The sequence below is a fragment of the Bison bison genome, unplaced genomic scaffold (genome assembly GCF_000754665.1).
Source record: "Bison bison bison isolate TAMUID 2011002044 unplaced genomic scaffold, Bison_UMD1.0 scf7180017864519, whole genome shotgun sequence".
NCBI lineage: Eukaryota > Metazoa > Chordata > Mammalia > Artiodactyla > Bovidae > Bison > Bison bison.
Window position 1 is genome coordinate 8,021,037 of NW_011495072.1, and position 15,786 is coordinate 8,036,822.

At 35.2% G+C, this 15,786-nt stretch overlaps 1 protein-coding gene across 7 annotated transcripts in view; it reads left to right on the forward strand.

Moving 5' to 3' along the window:
* Positions 1 to 15,786, forward strand: part of ST7L (suppression of tumorigenicity 7 like) — a 144,308-nt gene that overhangs the window by 22,801 nt on the left and 105,721 nt on the right. For all 7 annotated transcript variants that reach the window (XM_010830806.1, XM_010830805.1, XM_010830809.1 and 4 more), the window contains 5 exons: positions 2,533 to 2,611; positions 10,089 to 10,243; positions 11,741 to 11,838; positions 12,228 to 12,342; positions 14,873 to 14,945. In XM_010830806.1, the coding sequence (XP_010829108.1) occupies positions 2,533 to 2,611; positions 10,089 to 10,243; positions 11,741 to 11,838; positions 12,228 to 12,342; positions 14,873 to 14,945 (520 nt within the window). The remainder of the gene's footprint in view (positions 1 to 2,532; positions 2,612 to 10,088; positions 10,244 to 11,740; positions 11,839 to 12,227; positions 12,343 to 14,872; positions 14,946 to 15,786) is intronic.

Consider the following 15,786-nt stretch of genomic DNA (forward strand, 5'->3'; position numbering starts at 1 on the left):
TTTCCTATTTGGAACCAGTCTGTTGTTCCATGTCCAGTTCTAACTGTTGCTTCCTGACCTGTATACAGATTTCTCAAGAGGCAGATCAGGTGGTCTGGGATTCCCATCTCTTTCAGAATTTTCCAAAGTCTATTGTGATCCACACAGTCAAAGGCTTTGACATAGTCAATAAAGCAGAAATAGTTGTTGTCATTAGTAATTACTAAATTAGTAGATTTTTGTTCTTACTCTATTGATTTGTTTGTTTAGGACAGTGAACAGATATAATCAAGAGGCTATTTAACATTAAACTCCAGCTTCACAATTTTAAGTTGGAAAATATGGACCCACATTTCCACTTGGCAGTAATCAGTTAGACCTTAACTGTGATTCTCTCTTCTAGACAGTGCATGTACTTTAGTTCTGCAAGGTCTCAAGGCATTTATATTTCTGACCTCTGGTCTTAGATTGAATGGTAGTTAGTCCCTTCTGCTTGTTAGCATATTAGAATATTATTTAACTTGAAAAATAGATAAATTTGATTAAATTGTTAACTGCTTGTGTTATTTCTTCAGCATATCGTGAATTCTTAAAGAGAACTTTTGAAGACTCTAATAAATCAACAGTTAAATACTAAATCAACCATTGAATACTAAATGATTTCTAAACCTTGTTTTAGAGGGAAGTAAATATTTTCCTTCCTCTTCTTTATTTCCTGTTTCCTCTTTAGCTTAGAATTACATTGGTTGTGAGGAATAATAGGGCTGGATAGAGTATTTGAAAATATATGAATAACAAAAAATAAATGCTTAATGGTAGATTAGATGACTTTGCTAGAAATTGAAGAAATACAAATGAAAGTGAGATAGTTTCCATGTATTAAATTAGCAAAGATTGACACTGCTGCTGCTGCTAAGTCGCTTCAGTCGTGTCCGACTCTGTGTGACCCCATAGACGGCAGCCCACCAGGCTCCCCCGTCCCTGGGATTCTCCAGGTAAGAACACTGGAGTGGGTTGCCATTTCCTTCTCCAGTGCATGAAAGTGAAAAGTGAAAGTGAAGTCGCTCAGTCGTGTCTGACTCTAGCAACCCCATGGACTGCCACCTACCAGGCTCCTCTGTCCATGGGATTTTCCTACTCAGGGTTATTAAGGAAGTGGGGAAATAGTCACTCTCTTGCACTGCCGGAAAAAATGTGAATTAATACAATCTCATTGAGAGGAATTTGGGAATATATATCCAAAGTCCTTTAAAAGATGCATATGTTTTTAACCATTCCACTTCTAAAAATGAAATATTTGGCCAGGTATATACAAAGATAGATGTTAAAAGATGTTTATCATAGTTTTTATATCATTTTTATATTAGCAAAAAATTAATTATCCATCAAAAGAGAACTGGTTAAATAAATTACTATGTATACTTAATATGCTAGAGTACCAGGTAACCATTTAAATCGTTAATAAAATTCAATGTCAAAATTAGACCTGAAAATATTATGTAACTTATGGAAGAGAGCCTCATCATTAAAAATGGCAAGTTAAGTATTATATTTGATTTTTAGGTAATATTTTAATGTTTAAGCAAAATGCTATTCTTTACCTGGTTATTATCATATGGGTGCTGACTTGCATCAGTCTGTCAAGTTCAGGAAGCATTAGCTGTCAGCTAGCTAGTGACATGTTTGATATGAGAAATGTATTTTTGTTACACAAGTAGAATATATTATCTCCATTTCTAAGCCAAGACTAATATTTTGTTTCCAAAGGAAAACTTAAACGTTTTCCATATTATTCTTTCTGGACAGTTGTAGGTTTCTGTCCAAAAGCAACATTCATAGATTCTCTATTTTTCTTATCAAACTTGAAATAGGCCAAATAGTTTCATGGATCTTCTTTGTTTATTTGTTTGTTTAATTTTAAAGAAACTTTGCTTAATGTGAAGTTTTAAATTTGGTATAGTAAATGATAACAAAACTAATATTGTTATTCCAGAGAGATACTAATTCAGGCTTTTCTTGACTCTTAGTAGAGACTCATATTTTCCATAAATGTACTGTGTCCTAAATTAATTCCTTTTTTCCCCCCTTTAATATAAAATACAAATTCAAGCATTCTTTATGAACTGAATCTTTGATTAGATAAAAACTCTGGTTTTTAAGGTTTTTGTGTATTTTTAGCAGTTCCATAGAACCTTTCCAAAAGGATAAAAGAACAAGAATATTTCATTAATTATAATCTGATATCAATTTTAATATACATTTAGATATATAAATGTTCGTGTATAATAATGATATGGTTAACTTGACTGAGTACCACCTATGTTATTATTCATATAAATCAGAGAAATAATATTATTCTATTTTATGTGAAGCTTCCAAATTTATTGTAAACTTTTCATAAGGTTAATGTGAGCCATCACCCCAGTTTGTTGTTTATGTTTGAGAACATGTTATTTAATCTTTGTTTATTCTTATAAATCATTCTTTGTACGTTTTGCATAAGATATTTTATGTTTGCCATCTCATCTACCTTTTGAAATGTTTTTCCTACAGTTATGCAGAAGGCATGGAGAGAAAGGAATCCTCCAGCTCGAATCAAAGCAGCCTATCAAGCTTTAGAATTAAACAATGAGTAAGTTTGAAATACAATATATGGAAAATAAGTTTGTTTTGCAGGAAACCCAGGCATATGATTTTGTTTCCTTTTTTCTATCCCTAAGACATTTGGAGTCATTAATAGTCCCCTTTTTGCATACTAGGGACAGATTTGCAGTGTTCATTGACATTTGTTTTTTGCTTCTGAAATTGTAAACTTATCTTCTGTGCTTTTGAATAGAAATTAGGTAGAAATATTTTTCAAAAGGAAGAATACTGATCTAATTGATGATGACACTTGATAGAGTACTAAAATACTTATGCCACTCATTTTAATTTTGTTTTTCATTTATGTCATTCACTGAAAGCATTCATTCAGTCCTGAGACCTCTAGTTGCTAGTAGGATTGGAGGATTGGGAAAGGAATTCAAAATAAGAAAAACATGGCTCTAACCTTATTATTTTTAATGTTAGTAGCATTTTTTTTTAAGTTCCTTTTATCAACTTTGTATTTTAAAAAGTATAAGTGAACTTAATATTTAAGACAGATCAATAAACATTGATCTAATATTAAATAAATGCCAAGAGTGAAAAATGGGCCTAGTTGGGATTAATCAAGGAATACCTCCTGAATAATGTGAATTTATCATTGTCCCTGTACTCCTCCTTTCTCCCCTACCACAGATATATTAATCCTTATTAAGAAGACTTACCCAAGGTAGAACAAAATGTCAGTGTAGGGAACTCAACAAGGAGTGAATCAAGTTTATTGAGACTCTGAAAACTAATCAGAAGTTTATTGCAACCTAAAGAATGCTTAATCAATTTTAAGAAATAACTGAATTTCTTTAAGAGAGCTTTATTTATTTATTTTTGGTATTTTAACTTACACTAACCCCATCCTCCACCCCCTAGCTCAGTGGTAACCGCCTTGAAGACAACAGTCATCCTTCTGGGTATAATTCCGTCTATCAAAGGAAGCAGACTGGATCATATTCTCAAAGAACTGTGGTCTAAAATGGTCTGACTGGTCTGATGAACCCGTGAAGGACCAGCTCTAAGGGCTTGCCTTTTTTACTTTGGTTAATTTGAAACTCTCCCAGTACTGACACAGCTATACTGGGGGAGGGGGTGCCGTTAGTGGGGTGGGTGGGCTGGCATTTGTTAAAAATATTTAACAGCAAATGTATTAGGGCCTGCTGCCAGGAGCAAGGGGTAACAACAGGCAAACAATAGACAAACTAGAAAGCTTGGGAAAGGCTGAGGAATGAGAAACTGGGAAATAAAGGTTTTTAAAAGCTTCCACATATTCCTTGGAATCTCAGCAGCTACACACATGCCCAAGTTTGGGCACTTGCTCAGAAAAGACTTCAGGCCCTAAGCTCTCATGTCTGTCTAACTTTCAGGTCCTGCACAAACAGAAAGTGAAAGCTAAGGTAGAGTTGTAAACTGCCTGACTGATGTTGAAGGTATGCCCCCACACACACACAGAACCCATCTGCTAAGACTTGTTTTTTGTCTTGTTTTTGATTTCAGGGGTTTAGAGCAATCTCTATCAAGTCACTAACTAGCCATTATGCTAAAAGAGCAGAGACTTCACTAGTCACTCATGATAGAGAAAATAAACTACAAAATCAGTTCAGAAGTTATTAAACAACTATAAACAGCAACAACAATCCCTGGGAAGGAGATGAAATCTGATTTCTAGAGTTGCTAGATTATAATATTTTAAATTTCCAGTTTTCAACAACAAAAAAATAATAAGACATACAAAACAGCAAAATATGCCTTTCACAGAGACAAGGAAATAAATAGAAACTGCCCTTGAGGAAGCCCAGACTTTGGACTTCCTGGACAAAAACTTTAAATCAACTATTTAAAATATGCTCAAGGATGTAAAGGAAGCCATATACAAAGAATTAAAGGAAACTATGAGAATCTGTCTCAGATTAGAGAGTATCAGTAAAGAGGTAGAAATAATAAAAGCTAAATAGAAATTCTAGAGTTGAAAAGTTTAACTGAAATTTAAACTTTCCTATTGGGGTTCAGCAGCAGATCTAAACAGGCAGAAGAAGGAATCAGCAAACTTGATTTTGGTCAAAAATAAAAGAATGAAGCAAAGAGAACAGAGCCTAAGAAACCTGTGGGACACTATTAAACATACCTATGCATAATGGAGTCCCAAAAAGATAGAGAGAAAAAGGCAAAAAAGACTATTTGAAGAAATACGGGCTGAAAAGATCCCAAGTTTGATGAAAGGTCTGGATCTATACATCAGAGAAGCTCAGTGCACCCCACATAAGACATACTCAAAGATATCCACAATGAGATGCATTATAATCAAGCTTTCAAGAGCCAGAGATAAGGGCAGGTACCTGAAAGCAGCAAGAGAGAAGCAACTCATCACGTATAAGTAATCCTAAAAACGATTAACAGCTGATTCTCATCAGAAACCATATAAGGCAGTGGAATAATATAGTTAAAGTTCAGGAAGAAAAAACCTGTTAGCTCAGGATTCTGTGTCCAGCAACCTTGTCCTTCCAAAAAAAAAAGAAGAAGAAGACATTCCCAGATAAACAGAAACAGTTCAGTGCTAGTAGACCTGAACTTCTCCTACAGGAAATGCTACAAGGAGGCCTTCAGGGTGAAATAAAATGATACTAGACAGTCTTGAGTCCACACAAAGCAGTGAAGAACACCAGAAGTGTAACTACATAGGCAAGTGAAGTCAATATTAACTTTTTTTTGGTTTGAAGTTCTTTTTATCTATATGATTTAAAAGACAGCTGTATAAAACAGTCCTTGTAAATCTATGTTGATGGATGTACAGTTTATATGGTTGCAATTTGTGACCATAACAACATAAGGGGGGAGAAGCGATATAGGAGCAAAGTTTTGAAACTATTGAAACTAAATTATTATTAATTCATTCTTGGTTTTTGTAAGTTGTTAAATATAATTGTTAACTGTTAAACACTAAGAAATAAAAAATATGATAAAAAGAAGTAAGGGAATCAAAATGGTATACTAGAAAATATCTAACACAAAAGAAGGCAATAATGCAGGAAATGAGAACAATAGCAACAAAAAAGACAGGATATATAGAAAACAAATAGGAAAATGGAGGAAACAATTTCTTATCACTAATTACTTAAAGGTAAATAGATTAAGTTCTTCAGTTAAGAGGCATTGATTAGCAGAATGGATAGGGAAAAAAAGTAGTCCAACTATATGCTATCTAAATTCTTTAGATTCAAGGACACAAGTACAAAGTGAAAGTGTAGACAAAATTCCATGCAAATAGTAGCCAAAGAGAAATGGAGTGGTTAAACTAATACCAGACAAAGTAGAATTTAAGACAAAAATTTTTACAAGACAAAGTTTGACATTATATAATGACAAAAGTTCAATTTATCAAGAAGATACAACAATTATAAACTTGTATACATCTAATAAGACAGCCCCAAAGTGTATGAACCAAAAACTGACAGAATTGAGGGAGAAATAGAGTTCAACAATAATAGTTGAAGACATCAACACCTCATTTTCAATAATGGATAGAATAACTAGACAAAAGATACACAAAGAAATAGACTTGAACAAACAATACTGTAAACCAACTGTATCTAACAGATACCTACCCAACAACATTTCCATATACCCGAAGTATACATGGAACATTCTCCAGGATACATCATAGTTAGGGCATTAATAATTCTCAATAAACTGAAAATGATTGAAATCATATAAACTATCTACCCTCACTACCGTGAAATGCAACTAGAAGTCAGTAACAGAAGAAAATTCAGAAATTTCACCATATTGGAATGTGTGGAAATTAAACAACAAACTCTATAGACAAATAATGTCAAAGGAGAAATCACAAGATGAATTAGAAAAATGCTTTGGGATGAGTGAAAACGAAAACATATCAAAAATTATGAAATACAGCAAAAGCAGTACATGCTCAGAGAAAAATTTATAGCTGTAAATACCTACATTAATAAAGAAAAAAGATCTTAAATCAAGGACTTAGCTTTATACCTTAAGGAGTTAGAAAATGCAGAGCCAACTAAACTCAAGGCAGAAGGAAGGGAGTAATAAAGATTCAGTTCAGTTCAGTTGCTCAATCGTGTCTGACTCTTTGTGACCTCATGGACTGCAGCACACCAGGCTTCCCTGTCCATCACCAGCTCCCGGAGCTTGCTCAAATTCATGTCCATCGAGTCACTGATGCCATCCAACCATCTCATCCTCTCTTGTCCCCTTTTCCTCCTGCCTTCAATCTTTCCCAGCATCAAGGTCTTTTCCAAGGAGTTGGTTTTTCGCATCAGGTGGCCAAAGTATTGGAGTTTCAGCTTCAGCATCAGTCCTTCCAGTGAATATTCAGGACTGATTTCCTTTAAGATTGACTGGTTGAATCTTGCAGTCCAAGGGACTCTCAAGAGTCTTCTCCAACACCACAGTTCAAAAGCATCAATTCTTTGGTGCTCAGCCTTCTTTATAGTCCAACTCTCACATCCATCCATGACTACTGGAAAAACCATCGCTTTGACTACGTGGACCTTTGTTGGTAAAGTAATGTCTCTGCTTTTTAATATGCTGTCTAGGTTGATCATAGCTTTTCTTCCAAGGAGCAAGCGTCTTTTTAATTTCATGGTTGCAGTCACCATCTGCAGTGATTTTGGAGCCCAAGAAAAAGTCTTTCACTGAAACCACTGAAACAATGGTTTCCCCATCTATTTGCCATGAAGTGATGGGACCAGATGTCATGATCTTAGTTTTTTGAATGTTGTTTTAAGCCAGCTTTTTTTTCACTCTCCCCTTTCACTTTCATCAAGAGGCTCTTTAGTTCCTCTTCACTTTCTGCCATAAGCATGGTGTCATCTGCATATCTGGGTATTGATATTTCTCCCGGCAATCTGATTCTAGCTTGTGCTTCATCTAGCCTGGCATTTTGCATGAAGTACTCTGCATATAAGTTAAATAAGCAGGGTGACAATATACAGCCTTGACATACTCCTTTCCTGATTTGGAACCAGTCTGTTGTTCCATGTCCAGTTCTAACTGTTGCTTCTTGCCTGCATACAGACTTCTCAGGAGGCAGGTCAGGTAGTCTGATATTTCCATATCTTGAAGAATTTTCCAGTTTGTTGTGATCTACACAGTCAAAGGCTTTGGCATAATCAATAAAGCAGAAGTAGATGTTTTTCTGGAACTCTCTTGCTTTTTCCAACGGGTGGCAATTTGATCTCTGGTTCCTCTGTCTTTTCTAAATCCAGCTTGAACATCTGGAAGCTCACAGTTCACGTACTATTGAAGCCTGACTTGGAGAATTTTGAGCAGTACTTTGCTAGCATGTTTCATGGGGTTCATGGGGTCGCAAAGAGTCGGATACGACTGAGTGACTGAACTGAACTGAACTTGCTAGCGTGTGAGATGAGTACAATTGTGTGTTTTTTGAACATTCTTTGGCATTGCCTTTCTTTGGGATTGAAATGAAAACTGACATTTTCCAGTCCCGTGGCCACTGCTGAGTTTTCCAAATTTGCTGGCATATTGAGTGCAGCACTTTCACAGCATCATCTTTTAGGATTTGAAATAGCTCAACTGGAATTCCATCACCTCCACTTGCTTTATTCACAGTGATGCTTCCTAAGCATCAAGGCCCACTTGACTTCACATTCCAGGATGTCTGGCTGTAGGTGAGTGATCACACCATCGTGGTTATCTGGTGGTTATCACACCATTGTGAAGATCTTTTTTGTATAATTCTTCTGTGTATTCTTGCCACCCCTTCTTAATATCTTCTGCTTCTGTTAGGTCCATACCATTTCTGTCCTTTATTTTGCCCATCTTTGCATGAAATGTTCCCTTGGTATCTCTAATTTTCTTGACGAGATCTCTAGTCTTTCCCATTCTATTGTTTTTCTCTATTTCTTAGCATTGATCACTGAGGAAGGCTTTCTTATCTCTTCTTGCTATTCTTTGGAACTTTGCATTCAAATGGGTATATCTTTCATTTTCTCCTTTGTCTTTAATTTCTCTTCTTTTCTCAGCTAATTTTTAAGGCTTCCTCATACAACTGTTTTGCCTTTTGCATTTCTTTTTCTTGGGGATGGTTAGATAAACTAGATTTCATCAAAGTTAAAAGCTTTTGTGCAATCAAAGAATATTGTCAAAAAAGTGAAAATGCAACCCACAGGTTGAGAGAAAATATTTGCAAGTCATATTTGATAAGGGCCTAGTATTCAGAACATAGAAAGAACTCTTACAACTCAGTAACAAAGACAACCCAATTAAAAATGGGCAAAGGATTTGAATAGACATTTTTTCTAGGAAGATATATAAATGACCAAAAAGTACATAAAAAGGTGCTCAATGTCACTCATCATAAGATAAATAAAAATGAAAAACACAATTTAATACCCCTTCACAAGAGGGGTATAACAACAGTAATAGAACAAAAACAAAAAATAGAAAGTGTTTATGAATAACTGAAATTTGTTACCAAGTCCGACCTCATAGCGAGTGCTTGCCATATGACAGGCCAATAATTGAGCAATGAGTTGTTGGGGCAAGGAATAACAGCTTTATTCTGAAAGCCAGAAAATCAAGAAGATGGTGCATTTATGCTTACAAAGAACGCTCTTGCCTCAGTTAGAATTCAGTCTTCTTTTATACTAAAAGGGAAAGGAGTGAAGTCAAACATTTCCTGGTTCCTAGCCACCCCTGGAGGAGTGTGTTAATTTCTTCCTCCCAGGTGGGCCTGGCCAAGATGTTTCCTGTGAGCTAAATAAAAGTCTTATAGCATAATGCTCGTATCCTGGGAAGCAGAGTTCTGAGAGTTGTATTATTATGTATAATTTAAGTTTATAGGCAACATCCCTTTAGTGATTAACTTAGAATAGAAAATTTTCTTCCCTGTTACAGAAAGTTAGGTAAAGATAGGGAAATGTTATGTAAATAGACATACCCTAAAGAAACTACAAACAAAGGTCTGTCTAGTCAAGGCTATGGTTTTTCCAGTGATCATGTATGGATGTGAGAGTTGGACTATAAAGAAAGCTGAGCGCCGAAGAACTGATGCTTTTGAACTGTGGTGTTGGAGAAGACTCTTGAGAGTCCCTTGGACTGCAAGGAGATCCAACCAGTCCATCCTAAAGGAGATCAGTCCTGGGTGTTCATTGGAAGGACTGATGCTGAAGCTGAAACTCCAGTACTTTGGCCACCTGATACGAAGAGCTGACTCATTTGAAAAGACCCTGATGCTGGGAAAGATTGAGGGCAGGAGGAGAAGGGGATGACAGAGGATGAGATGGTTGAATGGCATCACCGACTCAATGGACATGGGTTTGGGTGGACTCCGGTAGTTGGTGATGGACAGGGAGGCCTGGCGTGCTGCAGTTCATGGGTCGCAAAGAGTCGGACACGACTGAGCGACTGAACTGAACTGAAAGAAACTACTTGCTTTACCATTTTCCTTAAAATTGTCTTGCTTGCTTTCTTTAAAGCTGTGCCACTGCATATGTTCTACTGGCTGAGGAAGAAGCAACAACTATTGTAGATGCCGAAAGGTTATTTAAACAGGCACTCAAGGCAGGAGAAACAATTTATAGGCGGTCACAACAGTGCCAGCACCAAAGTCCTCAGCATGAAGCTCAACTGAGTAAGTGAATATGAACTAATTTTCACCTGTCTTTTAGTTCCTGCAGTTGCCTCTTTTATGTGTAAAACACAATACAATAAATTTTTAAAAACTTAATACTTAAAAGTTAGCTGCTCTTCATGAGATATAACAGATCTGTTCAAGTCAGCAAGACAGAAATGTGTATTAGCTAGAGAATGTTTGTGGAAGAGAATAGATCTGTTCTGGTTATTGAGAGATGTGCTGCTCTGAAACTTAACAGTAATTTATTTCATGCAAGAATTGGGCTGGTCATTGGAGAAACACAACTCAAAAATATTCAAGATTCAAGAGAACCTTCTAATAATGATAAACAGCTGTTACTTTTATCCACCCTTACCTAAGCAGTAGTAGAGGTATATATATCATTTGGTTTGCTCTTCAGGCTGTAAAAATATCTCCATATAGTGCCAGGGAGTGGCCCTTTAGCACAAAAACCAGCCTTACACTTGGTATTGACTCTTTCTTTGGTGGTTTTTTTCTCTACAGTATGTTTGAGATCATATGGGCCATAGCAGCTGACATCCTTTCTTTCCACTCTTAGGCATACTCTCCCAGTTGTGATTGAGACACTTACCAAAGATGTTAGAATTTGTAATGTTGTTGCTTCCTGCTATATTGTGTGGCCGGAGGGTTTAATTTCATGATTTTGGCAAAGAGTAGGCAATAAATTGAAATATGTTTATATAATGAATTATCTGCTGGGAGTTAAGTTCTAAATCTTTTGTTTGTGGAAATTAAAATTTGGATGTTTTCTCTCTAAACTAAATATTGATGTATATAGGATGTTTCATTAATGCATGTTGTTATAACACACAACTGTGGGAATATATAATCTTACAGTTTAGAACTAATGAAACTACATCTGTAAAAAAGTCATGCCATTTGTCCTTGTATAATCTCAAATTTAGTTATGGGATAGGTTCAGAAATATTTGTTAGCCCTTTCTAGAAGTAGTTTTGCCCTTGAGCAAAAATTTACACTAGTATATAAATTTTGTTTTGAATATCTTTTGTCAGTTAAAATAATGGATAATATTAAAATAGTAGATTGTTTATACAGAAACTTAATAGATTCATGTTATTTCTTCTATTAATGTATGTCTTTTAATAGTAAAATCTACTTGCCTAGTATACACATATTACTTTATATATACTGTACTCAGATTATGTAGAGTCAAAAATAGTCCTATATGTATATATATACATATATATATTTTAAGCCTTTAATATAAAAAACTTCAAACATCTATAAAAATATAGCAATATAATTAACTTTCATTCATTGTTCATTACCCAAATTCAACAATTATTAATATTCTACCATTCTGACACAATTTAATTTTAATTGAACCTTCCAGGGTATATAAAATTATTTGCCTTCCAGGCTAATAAAATTGATCGATAAATATATTAAGGAAATAGCTGGTCAAAATATAAAAGTGATAGTTTTGGGTCATTTATTGTTTTTTTTAAATAGGGAGAGATACCAATGTACTGGTGTATATTAAAAGAAGACTGGCAATGTGTGCAAGAAAATTGGGAAGAATAAGAGAGGCAGTAAAAATAATGAGAGATGTAAGTAAATTTGATGACTTAACCTTTATCTTTATTCTTTCAAAACGGAAAATATGTTTTAAGTTGCTGGTTAAGTTAATGCATAATCACTGTGTGGCTTTTTATTTTGTAACATTTATTTATTGGTGGTACCATGCATCTTGTTGCATCTTAGCTCCCCAACCAGGGATCAAACCTCAGGCCCTGGCAGAGAAAGCGCCAACCACTGGACCCCTAGGGGATTCCCCAGAATCTTTTTTTTTTTTTTTTCAGTTGATAGTTTTATAACAAGATACTTAATATACACAAATTTCTTAGAGGTTGAGTCTCCAAAGTTTTAATAAAGAATTTCTACTTCTGTATTGAGTTCATTTGCTATAATTTTAATCTTTTTTTCTTTTAATATACAGTTAATGAAAGAATTTCCTCCTCTTACCATGTTGAACATCCATGAAAATCTCCTAGAATCACTTTTAGAATTACAGGCCTATGCAGATGTCCAAGCAGTTCTAGCAAAATATGATGGTGAGTGATAATTCTCTTAGTTGATTCTTTACCAGCTGAGCTAGCAGGGAAGCCCCTCTTAGTTGATAGCATAGTTAGAGTGTTTTTTTTTTTCCCCCAATATAAAGTGATCACAAATGGTATCCTACTCTGGTATTTCTGTGACTTTCTCTTTGCATTCTTTCCAGTCAATATTTAGAATCTGTGGACACAAGTCACTATTAAGTATCTTCTTCTTTTTGTAAATATTTACTTATGTGGCTACGTCAGGTCCTAGTTGACGCATGCAGGATCTTTGTTGCGTCACGCAGATCTTTCGTTGCAATGCACAGGCTCTCTAGTTGTGGTGTGAGGGCTCAGTAGTTGTGGTGCACAGGTTTAGTTGCTCTGTAGCACGTGGAATCTTAGTTCCCTGACCAGGGGTTGAACCCATGTCCCCTTGAATTGCAAGGCAGATTCTTAACCACTGGACCACCAGGGAAGCCCCTAAGTATCTTCTTTATCAATACTTTTGATAGCAAAAGTCTGCAAGGAAAAATTTTCCCTCTGTCAAAGTATATTCATTTGTTTTAGTGCCTGTGTGAGGCACTTGGAATACAGTGGTAAACAAGAAAACATGGACTTAACCCTTAAAGGGTTTGCAGTTTGGTAGAACATACAGACAAATGGATAGTAGTTACATTGAAGCATAGTATGTTAGGTGACGTAATTGGAAAAGTATGGAGTGCTATACACTTCATTTCTTTTGGAGTGATGGAGAAGGCTAACAGAAGTTGCTTAGCAGTATATATGAGTAACTCAGAACAACATTTTATAATGCTTTTTAGTTAAAAAGAGTAATTTATTATCTCATCTGATGCTTACAACAATCTTGAGAGATGGTAGGACAAGTATTTTACTATTTCCAGTTAATAAATAAGGAAACTGGAGTTGAAAAAGGCTAAGTAATTGGGTAAGGTCTCCTAGCCAGTAAGTGGCAAGCCTGAACTTAAATTTAGGTATTCGATTTCTTTACTAGTTTCCCCAAAGTAAGAAGTCAATATATGTTGGCTGTTTTTATTATTGTACTATAACAGTGCCAGTTTATCATAAATGGAGTTGAGATAATTTTTAAGAAGCATAGTCTTTCTCCTCATTCTGAGTGAGCCATCGGCTTTTAACCTGAAACTGAGAACATCCTAACAAGCATAATTTTTCTTGTCATAGCTTTCACTATATCAGAACACATATGTCACTTATTCATACTGTCCTGTTGTAAGCTCCTACCCATTAGCTTAGGAATCCCCGTGACTTAGAAAGTTTGAAATGTATTACACTTGGAAAGAGAAGTTTATTTCTTTTAAACATCTGGAATTCTTAGGAAGTGCTTTAGAGTAATATAGGCTCATGGAGAAATTTGTGAGAAATTCTTTCCATATGTTACTTATCAGATGTATGGCCTCCTTATGATATGTATGATGAACAAGCTTAAGGACTGAATGTGAAAAATCAGAATGGACCTATTCATTAAAAATAAAATAAAACTAGCAACCTGGATATGCCTCTATGTTTTCAGTTATTTTTATCAGTCCCCAGTTTTTAACCCTTCTAGAGTCCTGAAAAAAGTTAAAAGCAAGTTTACTTCTTTAGTTCTCCATTTGCTAGTATAACTCTGGAATCTGGAAAGAGAGTCCTGTAGTCTTACTCTCCTGATAACATTGTTTGGGGCATTCTTTAAGATAATTTCATTATAGTTCTCAATTTCTTTTTATTTTATAAAAGACTATCACTTAAGAAAATGTAGAAAATGCGAAAACATAGGAAGAAGAAAATGAAAATCACCCATGGTTATATCACTTAGATTTAACTACTGTTAATTTTTTTTTAATCTTAGTTTTTCTCTGTGAATAGGTGGAGGTTTTATGTATTCTATCTATACAGTGCCCTTTTCCCTGGATACTATTATTGTAAGCAGCCTATTTGGAGAAGGAAATGGCAACCCACTACAGTATTCTTGCCTGGAGAATCCCGTGGACAGGGGAGCCTAGTGGGCTGCTGTCCATGGGGTCTCACAGAGTCAGACACGACTGAAGCAACTTAGCATGCATGCATTGGAGAAGGAAATGGCAACCCACTCCAGTATTCTTGCCTGGAAAATCCCAGGGACAGAGGAGCCTGGTGGGCTGCTGTCTATGGGGTCGTACGGAGTCGGACACGACTGATGTGACTTAGCAGCAGCAGCAGCAGCAGCAGCAGCAGCAAGCAGCCTTTTATAAATATTTGTTGAGTACTTTCTAATATTGTATGAGGACTTTCACAGACATCTATGCTAGAAAATTATCATTTCTCTATTTTGAGAAAACTGAGGTTAAAGAAGTTGCGGCTAGTTCAAAGATATATAGTTGGTAAATAGTAGAATCAAGATTTCAAACTCAGGTCTTCCAATTTCATGTCCATGTGCTTTTACTGCTTTATTATCAACATATCTGTTGAATTGAACTATGAATTATTATTACTAAAAATTGTCCTAAGATATTTATGTGTTTCTTACCTAAATTAATTATTATTACAGATATAAGCCTTCCAAAGTCAGCAGCCATCTGTTATACAGCAGCACTATTGAAGACAAGGACTGTTTCAGATAAGTAAGTAGTTATGAAAACTACAAGTTTAGAAAGACTGCTAAAATCAATATTATGTTTTTCATTCACTGACTTTAAAAATGCTTTTTTCCCCCAACTTCCTGTTGAATAACCCTTAACTTACGGGGCTTTGAAGATTCTTACTGTCTGTAACAGTGGAAACTGCAAGGTTTTTAGAGCTAAGTAAACTTGGGTGCAAATTCAAAGTCTACAACATACCAGCTGTGGAACTTTGGTCAAGTTAATCACTTTGAGTTTCTTCCTCATCTATAAAATAAGAATAATACTATAGGGTGGTTGTGTGAAGATTATGTGTGTTAAATGCCGAAAGCATTGCTAGACAAAAAGTATATTCAGTACATAGTAGCTGTGATGATAATGATAAGGTTGTATGGTAGGGAAATAGGTTTCATGTTATCTGTTCTAAGATTATAATTCTGAATTATTGTGATTTCCTTGTATTTTTGGCTGCCATTAATGAATTTCTCTTTATTCCACAGGTAAGATACTCAGAAACCAACCAAATAGCAAATGTTTTCTTTTACTTTAGCTTACAATGCCTTAATGTGAATTAGAATGAAATGTTCACAGATTTTTTTCCTCTCAGTGAATGTTTGCTAAGAATATAATACTTCTGTCTTCATGAGATTCTCTAGATGTCCTTGTGTAGCATTTATTATTTCATTACTTTGCTCAAAGTGTGACTTTAATGGATTTCTGAAGGCTTTCTTCACCTTAACTTGAAGATTTCTATCTCTTATGCTGCCTTCTTTTATATGTTGAACTAAAGTATAGTAGCTATTTGACTTTGACTTTTGCCATCACCAGAAACCTCTGATTCAGG